The sequence below is a fragment of the Myxine glutinosa genome, chromosome 12 (genome assembly GCF_964187855.1).
Source record: "Myxine glutinosa chromosome 12, kmMyxGlut1.1, whole genome shotgun sequence".
In the NCBI taxonomy this organism is placed as follows: Eukaryota; Metazoa; Chordata; class Myxini; order Myxiniformes; family Myxinidae; genus Myxine; species Myxine glutinosa.
The window spans coordinates 36,381,423-36,403,322 of NC_136272.1; the positions used below are offsets into that span (position 1 = coordinate 36,381,423).

Genomic DNA, 21,900 nt, shown 5'->3' on the forward strand with positions numbered 1-21,900 from the left:
TTGATGATCAGAGATCAAGCCATTGGAGAAGAGGAAAGATTTCATATCCGAAGCAATGATGGATTCCATGACTTTGCTGATAATTGGGAGCAGGCTGATTGGTCTGTAGTTGCAAGGATCTGTTTTTGCACCTTTTTTGTGTAAAGCGGTAATGTTTGCTGATTTCCAGGATGCTGGCAGATGACCTTGAGCAAAAGATAGGGTGAAAAGAACAGAGAGAGGGTGAGATAGAGCGGCAGAGCAGGATTTTAGGACCCGTGGGCTGATGCCATCTGGTCCAGTTGCAGAATCAGAGTCGAGGTTTGACAAAAACTCCTCCACCTTGTCAGGAAAGAAGGTCACAGAGTCCAGGAGCAGTTTGGTTCGACTGGGAAAGGTGGGAACAGAGAGAGATGGGTTTGGGACTAAGGATTTTGAGGCAAACACAGAGTTGAGGCATTCGGCTTTGTCACGTGCGATGTCAACTGTGTGGCCATTTGAGGTAAGGGAGGGGATGGAGGGGGAACAAACACCAGAAACGGATTTGACCAGACGCCACCAGGATTTGGAGGAAGGAGACAGGTTTGAGAGTTCATTCTTGAGTGAGGAGAGATAGTGCTTCCTGGCACTCCTGAGGGTAGACACACACTTGTTCCGAGCTTGGTGGAAGGAACTGAGATTTCCTTCAGTTGGATTAGCCTTCCAAGAGGCAAAGGCAAGTTGTTTCAGGGCAACTGCCTCACCACAAGATTCAGTGTACCATGGACGGGAGGAAGGGTAAGACAACTGAAGGCGAGATGGGATAAATCTGTGCATGAGAGAGATCAGTTTGCTTTGGAAGAATTCCCAGGAAGAATTGATGTCAGAGGCAGTGGAGATGGGAGACCAATCCAGACGATTGATGGCTGCTTGAAGACCGTCCCAGTCGGCCTGAGTGAAATGCCAGACTCGTCGACGCTGAGGAGGCTCTCTGAGAATGGCCAGAGAGATGTCCACTTTGACAAGCACATGATCAGAAGAACCGATTGGAGCAGAAGAAGAGCAGCAGACATTAGCAGGGAAGTTAGTCATAACCAAGTCTAGAAGAGAAGATACTCCATTGGCTGAGATCCGGGTCGGGAAATTGACAGATTGTGTCAATCCCAGTGAGTCACAGAAGTCCTTTGCTGAGGTGCCATGACTGGTGAGAGAGGAACCCACACCCAACCAGGTGGCATGATGACAATTGAAGTCACCACATATGAGGAAGAGAGAGTTGGGATGAGTGGATAGAAGTTGGTCCATGTTGTCAGACAGTGAAATGTAGATGGAGTCATCACTGTTTGGGGGACGGTACAGAACACATATGAACAAAAGGTGGGAGCGGAGAGGAAGCCGTAGCCAGAGGTACTCCTGGGGGTGAGGAGGAGAGAGGGCAGTGCAAGGAGAGTGAGGAAGAGAGTTTTTGATAAAGATAGCCACCCCACCACCAGGCCAAGGCTCAGGTCTATCATACCGGAGGAGGGAGTAACCAGGAAGAGATATTAAGGAATCAGAGACATCTTGAAGGAGGAAAGTCTCTGTTAAGCAGATCAAGTCTGGATTTTCAGAAGCAACCTGTATGGAGAGATCAGTCAGGTTTGAGCGAAGGCCCCGGATGTTTGAGGTCCATACCGTTAATGAAGAGAGAGGGGGAGCATCGGGTACAGGACAGGGGAGGGGAGGAGTAGGGTAAGAAGAAGGATGAGAGGGGGAGGTAGGGAGAGCAGTTGTTAGTGTGTCAGCGATTGCAGAAGAGTTCCAAGAAAGGGAAGGATGAGGAGGATGAAAGGTTTGAAGGTGAAGGGATGAGGCACAGAGAGGGGTTGTTTGAGGGGGGGCAGAGGAAAGAATAAGGTTGGGGGGGGGGTGGAGGTATGAGATAGAAGGGAGACGAAGTGGGGAGGAGGCAGCTTTGAGGAGGAGGGGGGAGGAGGGAGAATTGGAGAGGAATGGTATGGGGGGAGATTTGAATGGGAGGGGTTGGGGGGGGGAGTTTTGAAGGGGAGGAGTGAGGGGGGAGTTTAGGAGGGGAAGGGCAAGGGGGGAGTTCAGGAGTGGAAGGGCAAGGGGGGAGTTCAGGAGTGGAGGGGTAGGGGGGGAGTTTAAGAGTGGCGGGGCAAGGGGGGAGTTTAGGAGTGTAGGTGCAAGGGGAGGGATTTGGATGGGAGGGGCAAGAGGGGAGTTTAGAAAGTGGATGATTAATGAAAGACGAACATTGAAAACAAATTGGGTTTGTTGTGATTTTCAAGTTAGCAATCCGGTTCAGAATGATGGAGGAGGGATGGAATGAATGTGAATTTAGACCATGTAGTGAGGGAGACGTATAAGATATTGAATTTCTTTTTTTTGAGGTGGAATGAGTTGGAGAGGAAATTGAGAAAAGCCTTTTAAATAGGAAGAAAAACAGCGTGTTGTAAAATACCACTGAGTAAAACACTGAAGGGGAAAGGTTATACATATTTAAATAATATTTAAACAGAACCGTGAACAATCTTATGTGCACAAAAATACCAACGGGGGGAGAGCCGAGAGGGACCACCACGAGTCACGTGAAGGGCAAACGGTGGATGGCAAGGAGTTAATGGGGGCGGGGCGAACAGCACACCTGGACAGAAAATACAGGATGAGTCAACAGTACACGTGGAGAAAGGAAAATAAATGTTTTTTTTGTTTGTTTGTTTGTTTGGTTTTTGGGGGTGGGGGGGGGGGGGGGAGGTGGGGATTTATAACGTTAGACAGAGTATTATGTTCGGGGTAGAAGGGAAAAAAACTAAGAGCCAAGCAAAACACGATTAAGATAACAAACACCGACGGGGGTACAACTACAAGTACAAGGCCGCACACGAGGAGCAGAACACGATTAAATAATTACAAGTTACAGGAAATTCAAACCAAAAGTAACTATAATCAAAACAATAACGCATGGACGATAAAATAACGAGTTGAAATTTGACAATCTATCTGGGGAAATGGGGGAGAAACACGTGGTCGAAGAACGAACGACCGAACGAATAAGAATGAATAAACGAATGAGAACAGAGAAGGAAATGTTTTTTTTGGGGATTTTTTTGAGTTGTGATTTACACATGGAAGAGGGCTATGGGGTGAAAAGATTGGGAAAACAGAGAACGAAAGTTATTGGATCACAAAAACACGGACCGCTGAGAGAAAAACAAAGCCTCAAGGTTGTACAGTGTTCACTGTACAACTACAAGGCCTCAAAACACGACCCGAATTAACACGATTTTCAATACAGGTATGAAAGATTTGCACCGAAAATCTTCGTCGGGAGACAATATATACACCATAAAATAAATAGTTATAACGAAAATACAAATGGGAACAATTACTTAACTTCGATTTCGATGGATAGCATGGAGAGCTGAGAATAAACGAACCCTCGCCAGCAAGACCGGAAACGGAAGTCTTTGGCAGAGGTACTTTTAGCCAGAAATGAAGAGGGCAAGCAAAGAGTGGCACCATTCAACTTCACTGAAGCCCAAAAAATTCTGCACACAGCCGTCCGCTGGAAAAATGATGCTGACGCTCTTCTGGGATAGCCGAGGCCCACGTGTAGAGCATTACATGCCCAGAGGGACCACAGTCACCAGTGCATCACACTGCGACCTCATTAAAAAATCATCTGAAATCAGCAAACAGATCAAAACGTCGTGGACTACTCCCTACCGGTGTTTTGCTGCAGCATGACAATGCTCGGCCCCATAATGCCTGCGCTACAGCTGCAACAATCTAGGACCTGCATTTTGAGTGTCTTCCTCATCGACCCTACACGCCAGACCTCGACCCTTCGGATTACCACATATTTGGGCCACTTAAAGAGGCGCTTGGTAGAACCATTTTCCAATCCGACGAAGAGGTCCAAGAGGCCGTGCTCGAATGGCTACACAAGCAGCCAAAGTACTTACTTTTTCCACATGTAAAATTTGCATTTATGTTTATTTAAATTATACAATGGACTACAAAATATAATATAACAAATATCATGAAACATTTACATCACCTTTATCTATCAATATTGTTGAAATGAAGATCAAACAGCTGTATGATGAAATATGTTGAAAAAGTCAAAACTTTACATGGGGTGTACTTACTTTTTCCACGTGACTGTATAGTATATTTATTGTGACTGAATTAACGTAATCATTATTCATCATTCATTGACAGTATCTGAATCAACATCTATAAAATGACACTGCCAGATGGCTCCTCCTGAGCTTGGCAGGCAAGGTGGACACACGTGGCGGTGATGTCACGGCGTTTGCTCATTAGGTTGGAGCACTAAATTATATATGCGAATTAGTTACTCCCAACCACATCAAGGTCGACTCCATATCGTGAGTGGATACCAGAGATAATATTACCGTGTGGCAGGCGGTTGTTATGGCGCATTGCCTCCAGACTATTGTCTAGACTCTAGGCCTAGGGCTAGGCCTAACTAGAAGTATTAGAAGCTCCTATATTTAATTTCTGCATAAGTATAAGAAGCTCCTATATAATTTCATGGACTTCGTGCAGCTTCAGTTGTCTTTCCTACTTTTCTTTTTTATCAACTTAGAGTAACCAATCACAAATGGAGATAATTAAAGAATGCTGTCATTGGAGATGTTCATGCAGTTTGTAAGAAGTTGATGATCATGTACTGATATTATAACATTGTACTCAGGCTGCTAATTTGTAGAGTCTCAGTATGTGGCTACACTACAGGAGTAATCAAGTACTGTTGTAACCAGTGGAGTGTTTGTAGAAGCTTGAAGCAATAACTGATTCAGTGTAAATGAGGCAGTGATGGAGGGATTGCTATGTGATGGCAATATTGTTAGCTACTCTCTAAACCAACATCATCCCTATCTTGTTTAGGACCTTTTTTAGACTGTAGTTTGTCATCCCCACATTGCCTTTTTAATTTAGCATACATTTTTTTATTCACTTGTTTCTGTAATTTTTTTTACAATGTGGAATAACACAATGGTACGGTACTCAGAGGATACCCAGTCTTGGAGCAAAAGTGCCAATATATCTTAGTTAGCAATGTCAAACACTGCACATGTTCCTATATTGTCTTACGTAACCCTGACTGTATCTTGCAGTTCTGTCTTATTGCTCGTTTCTCAAAGAGTAATGTCTTCATCCAGCCTCAGGCCACACAAGGACCTGGACTTATAAATGCCCAAAATAACTGGTGTGGTTTCCCTCTAACCCCATGGTTCTTAACCTGGGTTCGACCGAACCCCAGGGGTTCAGTGAGCCAGTCTCGGGGGTTCGGCGGAGGTCCTCCGAAACGCATTGCAATTTGTTTTTTTAGTTTTGTATCATTTTGAATCTATGTGTTATTACACTTATTACTAATATTATTATTATTTTGCTATGTATGTTACGAACGAATGGAAATGTTATTTGTAATTGTATTCCCATCCCATTCATGGTTTCTCTGGTCTGTGTTTAAGATAAGTTGTTTCACACTGATTGTAGTAAGTTGAATCAATGAGCAACTTGCTAATTATTCTGTTGATGGTGATTACTTGCTTACTTACTTGCTGGATTTTGGACTTTGCAGAAGTTCGGAAATTCCAGTGAATAGCCCTCGATTACCTTGCCGTGTGCCGTGCGTCATTGGTCGCGCCTTACTTTGGAGTTACTGATTAATTGAAAAGAAAGTTGGAAATGTTTGTGGATATGCAGGGCAGGTTCAGAGTTATATTAAAGTCAAAAGTGGATGGTGATTATAAAATATGATTGAATTACACAGAAAATTAGGTGGAGGTGATATAACTCCTTTGGTCGCAATTCAAAACTAACAATTCACAGTTTTCTATGTAATATTATAATGGGATTTGAGGTGACATGGAGTTGAGTAGATAATAAATCCCATCATCATAACTACAAGTTATGTTTTCTTCGTTAAAATTTCTGTTTTCAGAGGGGTACTGATTTATATTTAAGCATGTTCCTTTTTTAATTTTTGTCATATAATTATTTGCCCGAACTCAATTAAGATCAGTTTGTTACTTCTTTTTTTTTTGCAGTATGTCGAGCAAAAAAAGGAAGTGGTCAGAGGATTACGTGCGGTACGGGTTCACGTGTTTGACGGAACGGGACGGAAGTCAGCGTCCTCAATGCATGCTTTGCAATGTCAAGTTGAGCAACTCCAGCCAAGCACCAGCAAAACTACGAGAACACTTCAAAAAACTGCACGGCGAGGGGCAGTACAAAGATGCAACGCTGGATGAATTCAAATTTAAGAGAGTCCGATTCGACGCAAGTGCTACCTTGCCCACTCTCGGCTTCGTTCCAATTGACAAACCGATCCTCACCGCGTCGTATGAAGTTGCGTACCTGATCGCAAAGCAGGGCAAACCGCACACCGTTGGGCGAGACACTCATCAAACAGGCCACGTTGAAGATGGCCAACATCATGCTGGGAAAAGCTGCTGAAAACAAGTCGACTCTCGTTCCACTCTCAAATGACACCATCAGATGCAGAATCGACGACATGAGCGACGACATCCTCGCCCAGGTAGTTGCAGATTTAGTCACGAGTCCAACCGAAATTCAGCCTTCAACTCGACGAGACCACCGACATTTCGAATTTGAGCCAGCTCATCTTATTTGTGTGTTATGTCAAAGGAGACGAGATCAAGGAAGACTTTCTGTTCTGCAAGCCTCTCACAACAATGACGCCTCTCTTTAAATGCCTCCCTTACTGTCACCTCTTTCAACCTCCACACCTTCATTCTCGGTTGGTACTTCACCCGCCGAGCTCTCCTCGCACCTTTCAACCTTATGTCGCAGACAACCCATTGGTGCTGTGAAACAGCCTCCTCCCCCGGGATCACCTTTGTGTCCCGGAGGTGCCCCCTATCTCGCCTACGCATCATCAGGTAGTCAACGGTTGTCGTCGACCCACCTGACGTGTATGTAACAAGCTTATTATCCTCTTTCTGGAACTGAGTATTACAAATCAACAAATCAGCTAGATCAGAAAACTCCAAAATCCTTTCACCTTCTCCATTTCTCACACCATATCCGTAACCCCCATGAACTCCCTCAAAACCGTCCATACTCCTTCCCACATGTCCATTTAGGTCTCCTCCTACCACAACTTCCTCATCTTTCACGTTTTCCATCAGCTTCTCTATCGCACACCAGAACTTCTCCTTCTCTTCATCGCTCCGACCAACCTGCGGAGCATATCCCGAGATGACATTCACCAAGAGCTTTCCAATCATCATTTTCACCATCATCAACCTATCACTTACTCTCGTCGCACTCACCACACTGTCTACAAACTCCTCAGAAAACAGGACACCAACACCATTCACGCCCTCCGGGCACCCTTGCCACACAAGCTTGTATTTCTGTCCCTACCTACCCTTCACCATTCTCACACCACTTCCCTTCCATCTCATCTCTTGCACACAACATATGTCCACTCTTCTTCTGACCAATACTTCCACCACTTCTCCTGATCTCCCTGTCATTGTCCCTACATTCCATGTCCCAAACCTCAGAAACCGATCTCCACTTCGGGCTGTACCCTGCCCATATGTAGTTGTAATTGTCATGGTTCTCTTTTTGAGGCAATGTTTTTATGGCCGGATGCCCTTCCTGACGCCAACCCTCTTAGTCGCCTCCTACGACACGCAGGGATACGGTGTACCTATTCTAAACCAGGGTACACACCGGGTACATTAAAACAAAGAAATGGAGCAGGCTTGCATGCGAAAATGATTTGAGGGTGGCCCTTGCCAAAACAAAACCACGCATTTCCCAGATCGCCTCCCGAAAAGAAGAACAGAAAACGCATTAAGATGCAATTCTTCTTAATTTTTTGGTCAAATTTGAGAGGTTCCGCGAGTGTTCGGTGGGTTTCGTTCGGGTTCGGCGCCTTTAAAAAAGGTTAAGAACCACTGCTCTAACCAATAGGGCGGGGACAGAGGGGAGGGGCGGAGCCTCTCGAGGAATTTATGCACGGCTGGACATGTCAAAGACACTAGTGGGTTTTACTGTTTTGTTCACTTGAAGTGTCAATAAAACCTATTATACACTGAAAATGCAAATGTCCTCGATAAACTACGATGAGAGGACGAAAAGATACTCCAACCTTTGTTTTGTATCAGTGGGTAGGGCCGACATTTTTAAAATCCGTGTCATCCCGACGTTAGTACATAGAGTCGACAGTGCCAACGCACTCTGATAATAGTTTTGTAAAATTAACGTTCACTGAGGAGCGGCTTCCGTCTGGCCACTCTGCCATAAAGCCCAGATCGGTGGAGTGTTGCAGTGATGGTTGTCCTTCTGGAAGTTTCTCCCATCTCCACACAGGATCTCTGGAGCTCAGCCAGAATGACCATTGGGGTCTTGGTCACTTCTCTTACCAAGGTGACCAAGACCCCAATGACCTTCTCCCCCGATTGCTCAGTTTGGTCGGGTGGCCAGCTCTAGGAAGAGTCCTGGTTGTTCTAACCTTCTTCCATTTAAGAATTATGGAGGCCACTGTGCTCTTGGGAACCTTCAATTCAGCAGAAATTTTTTTGTAGGCTTCCCCAGATCTGTGCCTCGACACAATCCTGTCTCTGAGCTCTGCAGGCAGTTCCTTCGACCTCATGGCTTGGTTTTTGCTCTAATATGCATTGTCAGCTGTGAGACATTATATATAGACAGGTGCATGCCTTTCCAAATCATGTCCAATAAATTGAATTTACCACAGGTGGACTCCAATCAAGGTGTAGAAACATCTCAAAGATGGTCAAGAGAAATGGGAGGCACCTGAGCAAAATTTCAAGTGTCATAGCAAAGGGTATGAATACTTATGTAAATGTGATATTTCAGGTTTTTCTTTTTAATCAATTTGCAAAACTTTCTAAAATCCTGTTTTCTCTTTGTCATTATGGGGTATTGAGTGTAGATTAATGAGGGAAAAAATGAATTTAAACGATTTCAGCACAAGGCTGCAACATAACAAAATGTGAAAAAAGTGAAGGGGTCTGAATACTTTCTGAATGCACTGTATTTATATCCAAGGAGATCAGACAGTTGCAGCATTTGCTGCACTTCTCCTGCAGTTGGGCAATGACCAAGTACCTGTTGATCCTGCTGATGGCAAAATTTACATCCCTGCAGGCTGTGGAAACTTTGCATGTACAGTGGAAGAACTGATGTTCAAGGTCTACCCAAATATAGAAACAAACCACATGAATCCTCAATGGCTATGTGAAAGAGCCATCTTAGCACCAAGGAATGACCCAGTGAGCATCATCAATCACAAACTGTGAGCAAAGATACCTTGCCAGGAGCAATCTTCCAAGTCACTAGACACTGTTGTTGATACTGATCAAGCAGTTCAATATCCAACAGACATTCTGAATTCACTGGAACCACCAGGGATGCCTCCACACAATCTTCAACTGAAGGTTGGTGCACCCATCATGTTACTGCCAAACCTGGACCCACCAACGCTATGCAATGGAACCAGACTTACTGTGAAGAGGCTAATGACATGTTTTGGAGGCCACCATTATTACTGGTTGTGCCAAAGGCGAAGATGTTTTCATTCCCAGAATACCTTTTATACCCATAGACATGCCTTTCGATTTTAAGAGACTTCAATTTCCCATCAAACTCAGCTTTTTGTATGTCTATGGACAAGGCCCAGGGGCAATCGCTCAAAGTTGCTGGCCTTAACCTGGGGACACCATGCTTCTCACATGGACAACTTTTTGTCGGATGTTCAAGAGTTGGAAATCCAAAGAACCTCTTCATCCGAGCCCCAAATGGGAAAACTGCAGATGTTGTATATCCCAAGACTGCAATAATACACTGAGGTCATGAAGATGTCTAAAGGTAAAATGATGATTTGACATTTGTGATGGATTCTGATTTGGACGTAATTGCTTTTCTATTATATTTGCCCTCATTTCAAATATGTTAATCTTTCTTTTTCGCTTGAGCAACGCTGGGTAGGGGAGAGTGGGGTAAGATGAGCCATTTTTCAGTAATGGCCTTCTGGACATCAAATATAAAGTGCTGTGCATTAGAGCCATAGTGATTATGATGGTGTAAATACTTGCTTCTCCCCTCATACACGTTACCATTTCATTTTCATGTAATTAATTAGCAGAGGCCTTCAAAAAAAAGTTGTCTAATGGCTCATTTTGCCCCAATGATGGGGCAGGTTGATCATGGGTTCGGGGTAACTTGAGCCAGTGGGTAAGTTGAGCCACAAGAAAAAAAACAGCATGAAACATTTTGTGTCCCATCAAATTCACCGGCTCAATACAGGACAGAACAGCAATAAAACAAGTTTGAGACAAAGTTTAAGTCCAGATCCACTGGAAAAGCTTATTATTGATAAAACACTGAGAAAACACATTGAAACTGGGAATGCATGAAGTATTAATGAATACACATTTTTAAAACAATCACGCAAAAGCTGTTGCTTATAGCTTTAACAATGCAAAACAAGACAAAGTAGTTTCCTGTAAATGTTCACGTTTTTCAGATCAGATTTTTCAGTTCAATAATTGAAACTTGATAAATGGTCCTTTCCCTTGTGTGAAATTTACGCACATGTAAGAAGCACCTCGTGTCTATTACAAAGTAACATGATGTAATTGATGTAATGAAATTTAACAGTTTGAACTAAAATAATTATACATGTATTGTGTTCTGATTATTGGTAAGCCACATGAATTATCAGTAAACTTTGGCTGAATGTTCATACATATGTAATCGTCAAGATTTATCAGTCAGATATGCTGATGAACTGGTTTGTATTTCAAATAATTATGAAGAACAACCACGTGCTGTCTTCCTTTTATAGTCCCAAAGCATTTTTCCATTTACCTGTGATTAATGCAAAAATATTTACATCAATCATTCTTAGGAATAGGATTTAGATCTCACAAGTATCAGTGTTACAAGAACTACAGTTTTCAACTCCAACTTGCGTATAAAGCAGTAACTTTATCTTGCACACATGTTCATGGGGTAAGATGAGCCATGGCTCAACTTGACCCGACCCAATTGATCATCTTACCCCAACGGGCGCCACTTTGAATATAAACATGCTCATTTCACGTATTGATTCAATTTATAATTCATACTCAGGTAAATAATCTACACCATTCATGTTCACATTACTACATAAACAATTCATTAAGCTTCCATTAATTCTATTGTTATCACCCTCAAAACACCATAACTCAAAGTTTGGGAAATTCTGAAAAAAATACAAATTTCATTAGATCTTACTTACCCCTGCTTCATATTCCTCTGCATGTGGACTCAGGAAGAAAGACTGTTGCTATGAAAGTATAGATGACGCTCTCACACCTTCAAATATTTCACTTTCTAAGAAACATGGGGTGGCTCAACTTACCCTTAGGCTCAACTTACCCCACTCTCCCCTACTCCAGCTATAAACGCTTTTATACTTTACTAGGGGTTCAAATACAAATACAACTTTGTGTTTCCTCCTTTCCTTCTCCCTCTTACCCCCAAAACAGAGTAACCTGTGAAAGCCACCACCCCTCCCCCCACCCACAAAAGATGTATATGTCGGATATCTTTCCCCTCCCTCTCCCCTCACCTCCCCCCACCCCTTCCACTCTCCCCACCCCCCCCCCCCTTGCACTCCCCGTACTCCCTACCTCTCCCCTCCCTTCCACCGGCAACGCTGGGTACTTCAGCTAGTAATAAATAATAAATACTGTAAATACTGTAAATAACAATCTCTTCTTTTTTTTCTTTTTTTTTCTTCTTTTTTTTTGTATACAAGATCGAGGCTCGTGAAAGAGCTAACATTAATCATACAAAAAGACAAACCGACACACAAAACACAAAAAACAAGGGGAGCGGCAGACAAGATGGGGAGAGAGGGGGAAGGACACAAAAGAGAGGGGGAAGAGGGGGAAGGACACAAAAGAGAGGGGGAAGAGGGGGAAGGACACAAACACAACATTTGAGAGCAGGGACATCGGGAGGACTTGGGGGGAGGTGGGAGAGGATTAAAACATATGAACACTGCAAGGACTCTGGGGTGAATTACCGGAGGTAGAAAAGATCAAGGTTTTCGATGGGGGACGATAAGAGATGGTGGTGAACAGCTGTTTTAAAGACCTGGAGGGAGGAGTGGGATTGAAGGGAGTGGGGGAGTTTGTTCCAGAGGCGGGAGAAAAGGGGAATGAAAGAGTGAAGGTGAGCAGAGAGCCTAGACTTTGGCAGTTTAACCATAAGAGGGTTGCAGGCAGATCTTGTGCGACCTGAAGGAATATTGGGGGGACAGAGCACAGAGAGAGCTGGGGGAGCAAGGCCGGAGAGGAGTCGGTAGAAGACAGAAAGACCACCAACCTGCCTGCGGTGAGTGAGTGAAAGGCCCTCGGCGTTGACTACATCGCAGGAGATTCCAATGATTCTGAAAGCTTTGGCCTCAACAGCGTGAAGCCGAGCAAGGTGTGAGGCAGGAGCACCAGCCCAGAGGGGGGAACAGTATTCCATTGAGCTGCGGATGAAAGCCTTGTATGTGGTGAGGAGCTCAGGTGTGCCAAGGAAGGACTTCGCACGACGGAGGATGCCCAGTCGGCGACTGGCTTTGGAGGCCAGCTTGGAAATGTGGTTTTCCCAAGAAAGATCATGGCAGATAGTGAGACCCAAAAGCTTGAGCGACAGAACTTCTTGGAGAGGATTGTTGAGAAAGTAGATGGGAGGGTTGTCCAGTCGGTCCTTTCGGAGAGACATTGTAAGAGTGTGAGATTTGTCAGGATTGAAAGACATGTTTCACTTGTTTGACCAGTCTGTGATTTTGTCCAGGTCTGCAGAGAGTGAGGAGGCTGCAGACTGCCGATCTGAGGGATGAGGAATGGAGCGACAGAGAGTAGAGTCGTCAGCAAAGAGATAGAGAGGATTTTCAAGAGAGTCAGAGAGATCATTGATGAAGACCAGAAAAAGCACAGGGCCCAGAACACTACCTTGGGGAACTCCAGCCTGAATAGGAAGAGGAGATGAGAGAAACCCATTCAGGGCCACACGTTGACTACGACCAGAGAGGAAGTCCGCCAGCCATGCGTGGAGATTTCCATGGATACCAAAGGAGGAGAGTTTGGAGAGCAGAGCAGGGTGCCAGACCGTATCGAAGGCACGTGAAATGTCAAGGGAGACTGCTCTAATTTCCTGTTTGGCGTTGAGGACCTCCATCCATTGTTGAGAAAGCAGAAGCAGCATGTCCAGAGTAGAGTGACCAGGTCTGAAACCAAATTGATGATCAGAGATCAAGCCATTGGAGAAGAGGAAAGATTTAATATCTGAAGCAATGATGGATTCCATGACTTTGCTGATAATTGGGAGAAGGCTGATTGGTCTGTAGTTGCTGGGATCTGTTTTTGCACCTTTTTTGTGCAAAGCGGTGATGTTGGCTGATTTCCAAGCAGATGGCAGATGACCTTGAGCAAAAGAGAGGGTGAAGAGAACAGAAAGAGGGAGTGAAAGAGCAGAAGAACATGATTTTAGGACCCGTGGGCTGATGCCGTCAGGACCAGTTGCAGAATCAGAGTCGAGGGTTGACAGAAACTTTTCCACCTTGTCAGGAGGAAAGGACACAGAGTCCAGGAGCAGCTGGGTACGACTGGGTACGGTGGGTACAGAGAGGGATGGGTTTGGGACACAAGATTTAGAGGCAAACACAGAGTTGAGGCATTCAGCTTTTTCACGTGCGGAGTCAGCCGTTAAGCCGTTTGAGGTGAGGGAGGGGATGGAGGGGGAACAAACACCAGAAACAGATTTGACCAGACGCCACCAGGATTTGGAAGAGGGAGACAGATAAGAGAGTTCGGTCTTGAGAATGGTGAGATATTGTTTCCTGGCTCTCCTGAGGGTGGACACACACTTGTTTCGGGCTTTGTGAAAGGAAATGAGATTTCCTTCCGTTGGATTTGCTTTCCAGGAGACGAAAGCAAGTTGTTTCAGGGCAACAGCCTCACCACAAGATTCCGTGTACCATGGACGGGAGGAAGGGTATGACAACTGAAGACGAGATGGTATAAATCTGTGCATGAGAGAGAGCAATTTACTTTGAAAGAATTCCCAGGATGAGTTGATGTCAGAGGCGGTAGAGATGGGAGACCAGTCCAGATGATTGATGGCTGCTTGAAGACCGTGCCAGTTGGCCTGAGTGAAATGCCAGACTCGTCGACGCTGAGGAGGCTCTCTGAGAATGGTCAGAGAGATGTCCACTTTGACAAGCACATGATCAGATGAGCCGATTGGAGCAGAAGAAGAGCAGCAGACATTTTCAGGGAAGTTTGTCATAACCAAATCCAGAAGAGAAGATGCTCCGTTGACTGAGATCCGGGTCGGGAAATTGACAGATTGTGTCAGTCCCAGTGAGTCACAGAAGTCCTTTGCTGAAGAGCCATGGCTGGTGAGAGAGGTACCCACACCCAGCCAACTGGCATGGTGACAATTGAAATCACCACATATGAGGAAGAGAGAGTTGGGATGGGTAGATAGAAGTTGGTCCATATTATCAGACAGTGAGATGTAGATGGAGTCATCGCTGATTGGTGGACGGTACAACACACATATGAACAAAAGGTGGGAGCGAAGGGGAAGCCCTAGCCAAAGGTATTCCTGGGGGTGAGGTGGAGAGAGGGCAGTGGAGGGCGAGTGAGGAAGAGAGTTTTTTATAAAGATAGCAACCCCACCTCCAGGACGAGGCTCAGGTCTATCATACCGGAGGAGGGAGTAACCTGGGAGAGATACCAAGGCATCAGAGACATCATGAAGGAGGAAAGTTTCTGTTAAGCAGATCACGTCTGGTTTGTCAGAAGCAACCTGTATGGAGAGGTCAGTCAAGTTTGAGCGAAGGCCCCGGATGTTTGAGGTCCATACCGTTAATGAAGAGGAAGGGGGAGCATCGGGTCCAGAACAGGGGGGGGGGGGGAGGGGTAGGGTAAGATGTGGAAGAGGAGGAAGAGGTAGGGAGAGCTGTTGAAGGTGTGTCAGAGATTTCAGAATAGCTTGGAGAAAGGGAAGAATGGGGCGGACAAAAGGTTTGATGGAGATTGGGTGAGGCACAGTGAGGTGTTATTTGAGGAGGGGGAAGAGCAAGGCAGAAGGTTTGGGGAGATGAAGGTGAAAGTTGGAAGGAGGAAGAAGCAGGGAGGATGCTTTGAGGAGGAGGGGTGAGAGGGGAGTCTAGGAGGGGAGGAGCGAGGGAGAGTCTCGGAGGGGAGGGGTGTGGGAGGAGTTTAGGAGGGAGGGGAGGGAAGGGGCAAGGGGGGAGATTTGAAAGGGATGGGTGATGGGGAGGATTTGGAGGGGAGGGGTGAGATTGGATTTTGAAAAGTGTACGATTCATGGGAAACGAACATTTTTTGCAAAATGAGTTTGAGACCTTCGAGTCAAAAATACGTTTGAGGACACTGGAGGAGGGATGGAGTTCTGGATAGTTTATGGAATGTAGAAAGGAGGAACTGTAAGAGATGGTATTATATATATTTTTTGGAATGAATAGATTTGGTGAGCAAGACGAAAGCATCCTTTTGTAGGAAAAGAAGAAAAGGGTGTTATAATATATGAGAGAAAATAGTTGTTCAGGGGAGAGATTATACATTTCTAACCGCGTGATCGCGAACGAAGAACGAACGAACAAAAAGAACAACAAATAAACGAATAAGACCTGGGAAGGAAAAAATTTTTTTTTTTTTTTTTTTTGTGAGTACAGATATTAAACAAGGAGGTACGGGGTGAACGACTGGTACGAAACAGAGAACGAAAATAATTTCAGCGCATTCGACGAATCGCTGAGAGAAAAACAAACCACAAGGTCGGAGACGGTACGGTAGTCTAAGCCTACGAGTACTAGGCCGCAGAATACTCGATACCATTAACCGACGATTGTGTATACATGTACGAAAAATTAGCACCGAAAATTTTCCAAAAGATACGCTATAGGTACATACACCGAAAGATAGATACAGTCTCGACAAAAACACAATTGAGAAATATCTCTTAGCTTCGAAAGCGTGAGCGCATGGAGCAGCTTCGAAAAGACGTGACCTCGCCGTGATCTCGCGAGATCGAGATCAATATATTAATTCTCCAAGAAGAAGAAGAAGAAGTCTTACCACCAACTTCTCACACTTCCGAAAATGTTTGATTTATTTGTGTTCAAATGTCTGGTAATTGTTTTGTATTTATTTATGCGAATGTGTACTTGTATATAACTGTCATTAATCAAAAAGGCTTAGGCCTTTTTCCAAATGCTAAATGCTGCCCATCCTGCTCGAGTATGTCTCTTCACTTCTTCAAAGTCATCCGTATCAATTTGTAGTTGTTCCCAGTAAATGTAATTGCTGGTTTCCTCACTTGTACATGTGCAATGATCAATTTGAATCTCATCCTTTATGGCATTGTGGTTAAACATAAATGTTTTGTCTTTGTCATATTCATATTTAGTCCAATCTTCTGACTCTCTTTGAATTGAAATTGTAGAGAATGAGCTTAATTGAAAGTTGAATTAGGGCAGGAACTTATGAATTCAAATGAACTTATATTAATTTATTCAGCTTACTTCAACAATATATTTATATTCTTCAATGTACAGTCACGTGAAAAAGTAAGTACACCCCATGTAAAGTTTTGACTTTTTCATCATATTTCAACATACAGCTATTTGATCTTCATTTCAACAATATTGATAGATAAAGGTGATATAATATAACAAATATCATGAAACATTTACATTTTGTAGTCCATTGCATAATTTAAATAAACATAAATGCAAATTTCGCATGTGGAAAAAGTAAGTACACCCCTACATTTATCACTATTCAAATACGTAAAATTAGAATCAGGTGCACCAGCTCAGGTGCAAATGATGAGAACATCATCCGAGAGGATCTTGAAGGAACCTGTCTTATTTAAACCTCAGACATTTAGTTTGGTTTGCTCTTTGTTGTTGAAGTGTGCGGCGTCACCATGCCTAGATCAAAAGAGCTCTCTGAGGCCTTCAGAAAGAAGATTATAGATGCTTACGAGTCTGGGAAGGGATTTAAAAAGATCTACAAACAATTTGAAATCAATCATTCGACTGGCCGGAAGATCATCTACAAGTGGAGACGATTCCAAACAACTGCCAACTTGTTCAGGCCAGGCCGCCCCAGCAAGTTCAGCCCGATAGCAGTCCGCAAGATGCTGAAAGAAGTCTCTAAGAACCCCAGAATGTCATCACGGGACCTACAGGTAGCTCTTGCCACTGTAGATGTCAAAGTGCACGAGTCTACCATTAGAAAGAGGCTGCACAAATTTGATCGCCATGGGAGGTGTGCCAGGAGGAAACCTTTGCTGTCCAGAAAGAACATCAGGGCAAGACTAAAGTTTGCCAATGAACACCGAGGCAAAGACCAGCACTTCTGGAACAATGTGCTCTGGACAGATGAGTCAAAGGTAGAGCTATTTGGCCACAGTACCAGAAGACATGTTTGGCGAAAACCAAAGACAGCATTTGACCACAAGAACCTGATACCAACTGTAAAGCATGGTGGTGGAAATATTATGGTTTGGGGCAGCTTTGCTGTATCAGGGCCTGGGCAGCTCACCATCATAGAATCCACTGTGAATTCTTCATTGTACCAGAGGGTGCTTGAGGATAATGTGAGGCCATCTGTCGGAAAGTTGAAGCTCAACCGAACGTGGACCTTGCAACATGACAATGACCCTAAACATACCAGTAAATCCACCAAGGAATGGCTGAAAAGAAAGAAATGGAGGGTTCTGGAATGGCCAAGTCAAAGCCCGGATCTAAATCCCATTGAGATGTTGTGGGAGGATTTGAAACGAGCTGTGCAAGCAGGAAACCCCTCAAACATCGCACAGCTGAAAGAATTCTGCAAGAAGGAGTGGGCAAATATTTCTCCCAGTCGATGTCAGAGACTGGTAGACAGTTATAAGAAACGCCTACTTGAGGTTGTTTCTGCCAAAGGGGACAATACCACCTATTAGAGCCAAGGGTGTACTTACTTTTTCCACATGCGAAATTTGCATTTATGTTTATTTAAATTATACAATGGACTACAAAATGTAAATATTTCATGATATTTGTTATGTTATATCACCTTTATCTATCAATATTGTTGAAATGAATATCAAATAGCTGTATGTTGAAATATGTTGAAAAAGTCAAAACTTTACATCGGGTGTACTTACTTTTTCACGTGACTGTATGTGGCAAAGTACAGAAAAGTCTGAACATTCTGCACATAAATCTCAGCATAATATCATAAACCAATTTGTTTGATATTGTATGTTTATATTCACTGAAATGTTCTTTGTCCTGAAGCACTTATTGTTACTTTTTCAAGTTTGCCATGACAAGAACAGGCATTTTGAACAAGCTAAACTTACATTCAACAGCTATAAGATGTGTACACAGTTCATCAAGGATACTCCATTACTAAACAAGTATTTTCTTCAATAAGCAATCTGCTTTGCAATGTATAGACTGTTTAAAAAGCTCTCACCTACCATGTTCAATGCAGATACTGGGCCGATGCTGTTCACGTATATATCCGTCTCGACCACAGTGGGACGCACTGTGATGCACAAACAGCCAAATACATAATCTGTTAATATGAACATAATTTCATCAATAATCTTTTTAATAACATACGCACTGCTATACAATGTAGAAAATAACAAAAAGAAAATCTCCAACAAAATAGAAACAAAAGTAATGATAAACTGTATATGGTTGAGAAAGGATTAAGATAGCATGCCGAGATGCTGAAGCTGCAAGGTTGTGTTCATTTTTAAGTCATGTTATTTATTAGAAGGATAGAAATGCAATTGAAAAAAATTCAGCAATAGGCAAATAAACAAGTTTCAAGGCTAATAAGGTATAGTTATGAAGAAACTGCAAAGTTGCCCCATCAATTTACCTGCAACACATCACCGAATGCTAATAAATGATGTTTAAATGCATTACTTATCAAATACCAAGTCTGCAATCGATATAGCTTTTTGCATAATATGGGTTTTAAACAGCCCACGTTGCAACCAGCAAATGGAGATTTGATTGCCTTTGGGCGCTCGATGTAAATGGTGGGAGCGAAGTCAGCTCGCAATGTATCAGGTGTTCATCGTGCCGAAACGGTGTGCTGCCATGGGCTGTTCAAATAGAACTGCCGGTGCTGTAAACCATTTTCAATTTCTGTGAGACCAACTTTTTAGTGGCTGAATGGGTTTGGCATGTCAGGCGGGCTCACGCTTTTAGCCATACTCTTCATTTTCTGATTCGTAGCATCGACTGGCCTGCTGAGAAAAGGTCCAATTGGCTTCACCGTCCAAATATTACCATGAGTCATCTTCATATGGACGATGTCAATTTTTAGGCAAAGTCAGACAAAGGATGTGAAAATCTTCTCCAATGATATCTGCATGCAATTTGCATTGGGAAAGTGAAGCCCAGTCTGGGCCCAGTTTCCAATTTGTATTGGAGTGGTAAAAAGTGAAGTGAAGACATCGACAACATCTGAAAAGGCCATCAAATCATTGGCACTTGAAGGCCAGACTTGCCTTTCAATTTGAGAATATGCATCCATCCACAACAACAATGTGAAAAAGAAATGCAGCAGAGATACAAGAAAAGACTTCATCAACTACTCGCGTACAAGCTCAGTGGTAAAAATCTTATTTTAGTTTTGGTAATCAACACCGATACCATTGAAGGCACAACAAACGGGAAAAGAGGAGAATCACGAACAGGAAAAGGGGAGAATCATGAACAGGAAAAGGAGAATCATGAACAGGAAAAGAGGAAAATCATGAACAGGAAAAGAGGAAAATCATGAACAGGAAAACAGGAAAATCATGAACAGGAAAAGAGGATAATAACAAACAGGAAAAGAGGAGAATCATGAACAGGAAAACAGGAGAATCATGAACAGGAAAAGAGGAAAATCATGAACAGGAAAAGAGGATAATAACAAACAGGAAAAGAGGAGAATCATGAACAGGAAAAGAGGAGAATCATGAACAGGAAAAGGAGAATCATGAACAGGAAAAGAGGAAAATCATGAACAGGAAAAGAGGAAAATCATGAACAGGAAAACAGGAAAATCATGAACAGGAAAAGAGGATAATAACAAACAGGAAAAGAGGAGAATCATGAACAGGAAAACAGGAGAATCATGAACAGGAAAAGAGGAAAATCATGAACAGGAAAAGAGGATAATAACAAACAGGAAAAGAGGAGAATCATGAACAGGAAAAGAGGAGAATCATGAACAGGAAAAGGAGAATCATGAACAGGAAAAGAGGAAAATCATGAACAGGAAAAGAGGAAAATCATGAACAGGAAAACAGGAAAATCATGAACAGGAAAAGAGGATAATAACAAACAGGAAAAGAGGAGAATCATGAACAGGAAAACAGGAGAATCATGAACAGGAAAAGAGGAAAATCATGAACAGGAAAAGAGGATAATAACAAACAGGAAAAGAGGAGAATCATGAACAGGAAAAGAGGAAAATCATGAACAGGAAAACAGGAAAATCATGAACAGGAAAAGAGGATAATAACAAACAGGAAAAGAGGAGAATCATGAACAGGAAAACAGGAGAATCATGAACAGGAAAACAGGAGAATCATGAACAAGAAAAGAGGATAATAACAAACAGGAAAAGAGGAGAATCATGAACAGGAAAAGAGGAAAATCATGAACAGGAAAAGAGGATAATAACAAACAGGAAAAGCGGAGAATCATGAACAGGAAAAGAGGAAAATCATGAACAGGAAAAGAGGATAATAACAAACAGGAAAAGAGGAGAATCATGAACAGGAAAAGAAGAGAATCATGAACAGGAAAAGAGGATAATAACAAACAGGAAAACAGGAGAATCATGAACAGGAAAAGAGGAAAATCATGAACAGGAAAAGAGGATAATAACAAACAGGAAAAGAGGAGAATCATGAACAGGAAAAGAAGAGAATCATGAACAGGAAAAGAGGAGAATCATGAACAGGAAAAGAGGAAAATCATGAACAGGAAAAGAGGAGAATCATGAACAGGAAAAGAGGAGAATCATGAACAAGAAAAGAGGAGAATCATGAACAGGAAAAGGGGCAAATCATGAGCAGGAAAAGAGGATAATAACAAACAGGAAAAGAGGAGAATCATGAACAGGAAAAGAGGAGAATCACGAACAGGAAAAGAGGAGAATCATGAACAGGAAAAGGAGAATCATGAACAGGAAAACAGGAAAATCATGAACAGGAAAAGAGGAGAATCATGAACAGGAAAACAGGAAAATCATGAACAGGAAAAGAGGATAATAACAAACAGGAAAAGAGGAGAATCATGAACAGGAAAAGAAGAGAATCATGAACTGGAAAAGAGGAAAATCATGAACAGGAAAAGAGGATAATAACAAACAGGAAAAGAGGACAATCATGAACAGGAAAAGAGGAGAATCATGAACAGGAAAAGAAGAGAATCATGAACAGGAAAAGAGGAGAATCATAAACAGGAAAAGAGGAGAATCATGAACAGGAAAAGAGGAGAATCATGAACAGGAAAAGAGGAGAATCATGAACAGGAAAAGAGGAGATTCATGAACAGGAAAAGAAGAGAATCATGAACAGGAAAAGAGGATAATAACAAACGGGAAAAGAGGAGAATCACGAACAGGAAAAGAGGAGAATCATGAACAGGAAAAGAGGAGATTCATGAACAGGAAAAGAAGAGAATCATGAACAGGAAAAGAGGATAATAACAAACGGGAAAAGAGGAAAATCATGAACAGGAAAACAGGAAAATCATGAACAGGAAAAGAGGATAATAACAAACAGGAAAAGAGGAGAATCATGAACAGGAAAACAGGAGAA

At 42.9% G+C, this 21,900-nt stretch overlaps 1 protein-coding gene across 3 annotated transcripts in view; it reads right to left on the minus strand.

Moving 5' to 3' along the window:
• Nucleotides 1–21,900, minus strand: part of LOC137437954 (gamma-aminobutyric acid receptor subunit gamma-2) — a 196,978-nt gene that overhangs the window by 97,186 nt on the left and 77,892 nt on the right. For all 3 annotated transcript variants that reach the window (XM_078766723.1, XM_068132741.2, XM_068132742.2), the window contains one exon: nucleotides 18,541–18,608. In XM_078766723.1, coding sequence (XP_078622849.1) covers nucleotides 18,541–18,608 — 68 coding nt within the window. The remainder of the gene's footprint in view (nucleotides 1–18,540; nucleotides 18,609–21,900) is intronic.